A 9,028-nucleotide genomic window follows, 5' to 3' on the forward strand; every position below is an offset into this window, starting at 1 on the left:
ACTTTCAATGCCAGGCAACATAGTTACATTTTTCAGTCTTATAATTACAAATGACCCTTTGTAATTTACCATAAGGCTGATGTAGCCAACATGGAAATGAAGCTGGCATCCCTGTATTGGAGCAATATGGGAGAGGGGTAGTTGCTGGAGCATGTTGCCTTTGATAAACTCTCTTCAGGATACAGAAGGTTCCCCTTTTCAAAATAAAGAACGTATTTGTGGCTTCTTATATAACAGACAGCAACAATGGTTGCTGTGCGTTTTTCAGGCTGTATGGCCATGTTTCAATAGCATTCTCTCCTGACATGTCATCTGCATCTATGGCCGGCATCTTCAGAGGTATGTTGGAAATGAGGCCAGTGAAGTGAATACATATCAGAAATGTCCAGGGTGGGAGAAAGAACCTTACCTTGGCTGCTGCAAATTTTCTGGGCTGTATGGCCATGTTTCAATAGCATTCTCTCCTGACTTGTCATCTGCATCTGTGGCCGGCATCTTCAGAGGTATGTTGGAAATAAGGCCACTGAAGTGAATACATATCGGAAATGTCCAGGGTGGGAGAAAAAACCTTGCCTTAGCTGATGCGAATTTTCTGGGCTGTATGGCCATGTTCCAAAAGCATTCTTTCCTGATGTTTCGCCCGCATCTATGGCAGGCATTCTCGGAGGTTTTGAGGCATGGAAACTAGGCAAGTAGGGTTTATATATCTGTGGAAGGTCCAGGGTGGGGGAAAGAAGGTGGAAGGTCCAGGGTGGGTGTGAATGTTTCAATTGGCCGCTGTGATTAACACTGAATAGCCTTTCAGCTTCAAGGTCTGGCTGCTTCCTGCCTGGGGGATCCTTTGTTGGAAGGTGTTAGCTGCCCGATTGATTCATGTCTGGAGTTCCCGTTTTCTGAATGTTGTTCTTTATTTACTGTCCGGATTTTAGAATTTTTTAAATACTAGTAGCCAGATTTTGTTCATTTTCATGTTGAAATTGTCCATATGATTATGGATTTCAATGGCTTCTCTGTGTAGTCTGACATGGTGGTTGTTTGAGGGGTCCAGCATTTCAGTGTTCTCAAATAATATTCTGTGTCCAGGTTGGTTCATCAAGTGCTCTGCTATGGCCGACTTCTCTGGTTGGCTTAGTCTGCAGTGCCTTTCATGTTCCTTAATTCGTATTTGGGTAATGCTGCTATGTATAGACTTGTCCACAGCTGCATGGTATACGGTTTGTGTTTGAAGCAAGTGTTGCCATTAACAAGCTTGATTAGTCCTGGGTAGCCTTGCAGCTGCAAGGTCAACCAGTGGGGGGTGTTTTAATGGAGGTGGCAACAATGTTCCTCCAGCATGTTGCCCTCAAAAATTCGCTTCAGGAACGAAAAGAGAATAAAGAACAGATTCGTGTCTTCACATATAAAAGAGGGCAACAATGTTCCTGGAGTATAAAAAAAGTCGCGCCCTTTGAAAAGCGGGGTTTGAACGGCGAAAGGCTGCCCATTCCTGAGAGAAACGCCTCAGCTCCACCCATCACTACGCGACGTGGGTGTGGAGAAAAAGGGCGGGATTTTCCAAACTGCCCTTCTCCAAGTTCTCCCCCTTCTAAAAAAATAACCAAACGCTTTTTCCTCCCCTCCCCTCCCCCTTTGAGAAGAAAAGACAACTTTGGAAAGTGCCAGCAAATTCTGCACCCCTGTCTGAAACCCTGACTGAGCAGTTTCAAGCTCTCCCCTAAACTACAAGCCCCAGAATAGTGAGGCAGGGGGCAGCCACAGGGTTTCAGATGGGGATGCAAACTCAAAAGCGCTGAAGAGAAGTTAGGCAGTTTCTGTCACGTGGAGCCAGCACGCGGAGAGAGCTGTGTGTGTGTGTGTGGCGCGTGAGGAGCAGGCACTTACTTGCGTTCCACTTCCCACCACGACCCCCTCGGGCTCGGCCATGTCTGCCAATCAATGGGGATCTCAGGCCAGCTGTGGCTCCAGGGCAAGGCGCGCGCCGCAGTTCCTTGAAGCCCAGTCAGCTGACTCCCGGGTGAGGCGGAAGAGCCAGTTTTGGCCACGCTCCCCGCCTCCTCCTGAGAGGCTTTCGCCAGGGCTCCCTTCTCGTGACTTTGGGAACTTCGCCTCCTGCAGCTGTGGGGACAGAGCAGGGCCTTCAAACCCTTGGGAAGCCACTGAATAGCCTTAAGGCAAGCATGGGCAAACTTCGGCCCTCCAGGTGTTCTGGACTTCAACTCCCACAATTCCTAACAGCCGATAGGCTGTTAGGAATTGTGGGAGTTGAAGTCCAGAACACCTGGAGGGCCGAAGTTTGCCCATGTCTACCTCAAGGAGTCACACACTCTCAGCCTCAGGTGCAAGCAAGAGCACAACCCGCTCTGAACAAGCATGACTTGCCACCTCATCACATTGAAAGGTGAAAGCATGGCTGACCTCCCCTTTGTTGTCCAAAACAATACCCCCCTTGTGGGATTCATAGTTTCCCAAAGAATGGCCTGCCAGAAGGAAATAGAATGGTGTCCTTCCCTTAGGTGAGCTGCTGCTCAACAGGCAATGGACCAATAGCAGCCCAAACCCTTTCCATTGGTAGGTAAAAGTAAAGGTTTTCCCCTGACGTTAGGTCCAGTCATGACCGACTCTGGGGGTTGGTGCTCATCTCCATTTCTAAGCCAAAGAGCCGGCGTTGTCCGTAGACACCTCCAAGGTCATGTGGCCAGCATGACTGCATGGAGCGCCGTTACCATCCCACCAGAGCAGTACCTATTGATCTACTCATATTTGCATGTTTTCGAACTGCTAGGTTGGCAGGAACTGGGGCTAGACACCTCCAAGGTCACGTGGCCGGCATTACTGCATGGAGCACCGTTACCTTCCCGCCGGAGCGGTACCTATTGATCTACTCACATTTGCATGTTTTCGAACTGCTAGGTTGGCAGGAGCTGGGGCTAGACACCTCCAAGGTCATTTGGCCGGCATTACTGCATGGAGCGCCATTACCTTCCCGCCGGGGCAGTACCTATTGATCTACTCACATTTGCATGTTTGCACTTTAACACACTTCACCACCAGAGGCCCCTTTGGACTGGTCACAAACTGCAGTAAACATTGCAAGTCTTGCTCTGCTGACATCTGCTGCTCCTAGTGCATGGCACAATGTGTTTGAGTGGATGGTAGCAGGAGCTAGGCCAAACAATGAGTGGGTGGAAGTGGGGTGCTGGGGAGCAGACATGTGTCTGTGACTCATAGCCTACAGTGAGCCTGAATTCCCCTGCTGCCTCCAGGTATGCTGAAAGACAATGATCTTTTGCCAGCTTTGAAGTGAAATTTGGCTGCCAGTCTTATCTTCTTTAGCATGTGCAATGAGTGAAGCTGTCTCTCATCTCACGTAACAAAATGTCTTGGTCCAACCTGACTCCTTTCCAGAAGAAAAAAATTGCTACACCTGTCAGTTCACTTATTATATGGCGAAAGAGGAAGATCAGCCTGCTCCAGCTAAAAGGTCGAGGGCTGCTGGGAATACACCATCTTCTTCTGTATCAGGTGATCTGTATCAGGTAATGGTTGTCAACCTGTTATCTCTCAAGTCGTGATGGACTACAGTTCCTATCTACTGTAACCTATGTTGGCTAAGGGTGATAAGTGTTGCAGTCTAATATCCTCTGGAAGAACACATGTTGCCTACCTCTCCCTTAAACAAAAACACTACCAAAGAAGAAACAGTCTGGATCCAATTGGATTTAAATGTCGAGCAATTTAAAAGCCCTGTACTGAGCCATATCAATAAACCCACTCTGGCACTTTCAGACAGATCACTCTCCCATTCTTTCTTCCCGCATTCCTCACGCTCTGCTTATCTAGTAGTTTATCATACTGTGAGCCGCAGAGCACATCTTACTTTTATTTAAACTTTATGTACTGTATCTATTTGGTGCAGTAACTCTGAAATTGTTGGAATTATTTTTTAAAATGTTTGTGTTATATTGCTCCTTAACAAGACAAAAATGCAGATAAAGACCTATCTTTAATATGCATCATAAGAATGTTGCAGAATTTCTACAGATATCTTAACCAAAATCCCACTCAAACCCACCTTTTCTCTGCTGCAGGTACACCACCACCACCATTTTCTAGTTAATGATGACAAGGAGGAGTGGCACAGAGGCTTCCAGCTGTTTTCCTGCATGTTTGCATGTGCCTTCAAGTTGCCTGTCGACTTATTTCAATCCCGTGACTTGATGGCAAGCCACTTCTGAACAAATCTTGCCAGAATATACTGTGATAGGTGCACTTTAAGGTCATCATTGGTTGAAAATGACCTGAAGGCACACATAGCAACAATGATAAAGCCTGAATATACTGTATTGACTCAGTATTAGCATCCAGATGAAGAAATGTAACTGTTATGCATTGTGATCACACTCTGTGATGATTTCATGTCCACATCTCAGAAGAAAACAGATGATAAAATTGGGACAATCCCATAATCACAGCAGTACCTAACCAGTACCACAACATGTTTTACTAAACACAGTTCTTCCTTCATTAGTTTGCAGTGTACTGTCATGCTGTTTGAAAGAATGTGAGTTAAACAAAAGTTTATATTTTAAAAAATCAAGAATATGTAATAGCATCTATTTGATCTCTAAATAGACCTCATTCTATTTGTTTAAGGATGTAACTTGTGCATTGTTTCAGCATTTGGGTTGAGAGTTAAATTAAGCATAAGAGCGTTCTTGTACATTAATTTATATTGGAACAGACAAGTGTAGCCTTCCAAATATGATTGGATTGAAGCTCCCAGCAGCCTTGGGATTCTAAGCATATGATCATGAACAGTCATGCTTTCTTGCTTCTAAGTGTGTTACTCTAAGCACTAAAGTGGGGGTAATAGACAAGACTTTTGCCTTCAACCTCAATGCACTGCTAATCCAAATGTTGCCATATCCATATACACATCAATTACTGCACCAAAGTACATTTTAAAAAAATGTGAATGCACACTTTGTTTTAAAGTAGAATCACAGTTGGTGGATAGTTACACATTTTTTATCATTCCAGAAGCGACTTGAGAACATACTGCAAGTTGCTTCTGGTGTGAGTGAATTGGACATCTGCAGAGACGTTGCCCCGGGGAGGCCCGGATGTGTTACCACCCTGCTGGAGGTTTCTCTCATGTCCCTGCAAGATAGAGCTGACAGATGGGAGCTCACTCCATCTTGCGGATTCAAACCTCCAACCTTCAGGTCAGCAACCCAAGCTTCAGGTCAACAGTCCAGCCAGCACAAGATGCTTAAATGGTGCACTGCTTCTGAAGCTGAAAATTGTATGTGTCCAGTTGATTGATTTATCTTCTACGAATATGGCCATTCCCATGTTAAATCCATCTCAGCTACTAGCCATCGTCACATCTTTTAGCAGTGAATTCCAAAAATTAATTGCACACTGTGAAGAATTGTTTCCTCTTGTCAATGTCTGACCAATCAATTCCTTTGAGTGACCTCTAGGTATTATGAGAGAAGAATATCTCTATTCACTTTTTCCTTACCACAAATAATTTTTATACACCTCATTTCACGTGCTCCTAGGACCAGACCTGCATGTTCATGTCTGCTTGTTACAATGTTTCACCCATGTCATTGCTCAATTTTACTCCTCCTGCCTGTTGCAATCTGCAAAGTTGATACTCTTTCCCAAAACAATATGGTTTCTGGCAATGCCTGAGTTATAGGCCAAGATTAAGTAACAGAGGAAATGACTTGAGGGCCAGGGGAATTTTGTTAGAGCAGGAAGCTCTTATCACTTGTTAAGATCCCTTTCATGTCAGTTAACGTCTGTAATTGAAATATCTCACCAATAATAGCATGGCAAGTATTACAGGAGGTGCATGGATGAGGGCACTTATTTACTTTCAGTCACTATGAAAATGTGATCTACATCTTTGTTGGGCAACATCAGGGCAACTAGGTTCTGAGAGGAATCTATATTTAAGAGCATGACATCTGTGGCAGCAGAGACTGGTAAGCAGCCCTATTTCTCTAGTCTAAGGGTTTCCTGCCGATACTGTCAAACTGATAGTATTGACAGAAAGGTCCTTTGAACAGAGCAACAGATGCTATCAATGAATTACACTCACATTGGGTTGCAGTCAGATTGGGCTTTTTCTTTCTCCTTGGAAATTTTAAGAACCTATTTTGTATTTATTTAAAATGTATATAGTCTTCACAAGTTTAAAAATATAGTGTAAAATAATAAGAATAATTGTTATGATTTTTTTAAAATCATGTCCGAAGTAACTTGAGAACATACAGCAAGTCGCTTATGGTGTGAGAGAATTCCAGGGAAAGTCTGGATGGTTACTGTCCTGCTGGGAGGCTTCTCTCATGTCTCCACAAGCTAGAACTAACAGACAGTAGCTCGCCCTGTCTCATGTATTCGAACCGGCAACCTTTAGGTCAGCAGTCCAGCCAGCACAAGGGTTTAACCCATTGCGCCACTGTGGCTCTTTTATGGTTATGATGAATAGCTATGATGAATTAATTGTGAAATTATTTCCTCCTCCCCCCCCCCCACACACACACAGAAGACCCTAAAACATTTTAGCAAAGGGTCACTGTTACTTCCTTTAGACACCAACAAGAGCTGTTTGATCTGTTTGTAGCTGACTCGTGTGCTGAATCATGGGACTAAAGGTGGGAGTCATCCGTCCCTTGGTAACTGCCCACCCAACCTCAGTTTTGATTCCTTCTGGGCAGAATGCACAGTCTTGTTTCTGATATCTTGCTTGAGCATTGTGGCCTTCCAAAACTTTGGCACAATTGCACATTCGTGGTCTCCTGTTCTGACTTGCTTTTAGCCCGATTTCTGGCTTTCTTCTTGATCTTGTCTCCTGCTGCCCATAGGCCAGGCTTTAAAGACATAGGTCCTCCTGAATTGGCAATAAAGAGAAAAGAAAAAATCACCTTCTATAACAGATGGGTGTTTTATACTTGGGTACTCAAGTACAAAGTAGCTAATGAGAAGAAAGAAGAATCCCTCAGTGTCATGCTTCAATGGATCCCAGGCAATTTGTCAAAGATGGCTGTCTGGAGACAAGCTAAGAAGCAGACAGACCTAGAACTCATTCTGCTCAGACTAGCAAAGCTTAAGGAAGCTTTGTTGCATAAAGTGGAAAACCTTGTAACCTCTTGTGGGATTTGGCCTCTGCTCGGCTGGGAGTGGGTACCAGAAAGCACACTGGTATTTCTCATGGAGCCACAATGGCACACAAAATAAAGTGCTATCTCTTAGTACCTGAGTCAACATTTTTAGATCTCCAGCACCTTGCAATATCCAAAGTGTAGCCTTTAGGTACTTTTACGAAACACAGAAGCATAATTTTTAAAAGTAACATTTCAAAAGAGTTTTAAAAACCAGTTTTAACTAACTATTTCATCCCAAAATGTCATATATGGTACATAAGACAATATGCTCACAAAGTTTTATGGCCCTGAAATAATTAACTAAAATTGTTTTTAAAAACTCTTTAGAAATGTACCATAGCTGTAACTTATTTTTTGAAAACTGTACTGTTGTGTTTCATCAAAGTAACTATCACTTTAATTACTTTTATTGAAACATATTTGAAAGTGTTATACCAAACATACTTTTCACATCCATGTCATTGTTACCTCAACACCTACAGTAGTACAAGTCATCGCTTGAATCATGCCATATTCTTCCACCATTTAGTGAGACACATTCCTTTAAACTATGAAAGTTAAAAAAAAAACAATTACTGTTACCTTGCAAAAGGGTGAAGTTAATCCATCATCAAGATGCAATCATATTGTAATGTAATGTAGAGCAAACAAATGATTTGCAAGAGTGGGAAGCCTGTTTAGCTCAGAGTCCCCTCTTCAATATGGCTGAAAGGATTAAGAGAGGCTGTGTATGCATGAAGTAAACAGTATTTTGCCTGTATTTCCAGAATCCTGGATCTAGAAGAGCACTCCCCACAGGCTGTGTGGATTCCATGCTTGTTAACAGCAGCCTCCCACACATGTAGTGCGGGGGAACTTCACATAGAATCTGAAACTGAAGGCAATTTTTAAATGCCCAGGAAAAAAAGTATCAGAAAAAATAGTTGAATTTTTGAAATTCCACATTGTGTGTAATATTAAATGTAACATTTGTACCATATGAAGCCATACTCTGAAATGAAAGAAATGTTCAAAACCACATTTTTGGGGAAATTGTTATTAATGTTCCTTTTTTTTCTTTCTCAGTACATAGAAAATGCATGTTAATTTTCCCCCTACATCCCCGCCTCTTCTCAAATTGTATAAATAATTCATCTACAAATGAGGGATCACAAACAAATGGGTTCTTAAGCATAAATGGGTAACGGTTTCCTTTAATGTATATAATATATGTTCCTTTAAAATACATGATGGAATTAAAGTGTTTTAGTTTCTTATCTTTTCTATACATTTGTAATGAGTTCTTCTTTTTTATTGTTTATTCTATGGCCTTATTTTGGACACTGGCACAAAAATACATGGATGGGAACACTGAGCCTGCCTGGGAAACCTTCTCACCCAATTCCCATCTAATTGTGATAATATATTCCCATGTAAATGGGAACTCAGTGAGACTTCCCTCTTAGTAGACATGCTTAGAATTGTACCATGAAGTTTTCATTTTTGTTTATGTCAAGCTGAGATGAGCCTGTGTTGTTGTTCTTCATTCACTCAGTTGTTTCTGACTCTTCGTGACCTCATGGACCAGTCCACGCCAGAGCTCCCTGTCGGCCGTCACCGCTCCCAGTTCCTTCAAGGTCAAGCCAGTCACTTCAAGGACACCATCCATCCATCTTGCCCTTGGTCGGCCTCTCTTCCTTTTTCCTTCCGTTTTCCCCAGCATCATTCTCTTCTCCAAGCTTTCCTATTACTGCTAGGCAAAAACCAGCCCTAACAGGGTGCAACCCACGAAATGCAGGCTACGGGTCCTTGACCTTAGGGATAGGCTATAAATAAAGAATGCCAATATGTAGGAAACAAGGTTCTTC

General features: G+C 43.0%; 1 protein-coding gene across 2 annotated transcripts in view; it reads right to left on the reverse strand.

Annotated features, from left to right (window-relative positions):
• lrmda (leucine rich melanocyte differentiation associated) overlaps positions 1–2,050 on the reverse strand; it is a 973,974-nt gene extending 971,924 nt beyond the window's left edge. Inside the window, exon 1 of one of the 2 annotated variants that reach the window (XM_062975874.1) lies at positions 1,882–2,044. In XM_062975874.1, coding sequence (XP_062831944.1) covers positions 1,882–1,923 — 42 coding nt within the window. In that variant the 5' untranslated portion in view covers positions 1,924–2,044. Of the gene's footprint in view, positions 1–1,881 lie in introns of both variants that reach the window. The other variant, XM_062975875.1, reaches the window with a different exon arrangement.
• Positions 2,051–9,028: the final 6,978 nt, after the last annotated feature.

The sequence above is a fragment of the Anolis carolinensis genome, chromosome 3, assembly GCF_035594765.1.
Source record: "Anolis carolinensis isolate JA03-04 chromosome 3, rAnoCar3.1.pri, whole genome shotgun sequence".
NCBI classification, from domain to species: domain Eukaryota; kingdom Metazoa; phylum Chordata; class Lepidosauria; order Squamata; family Dactyloidae; genus Anolis; species Anolis carolinensis.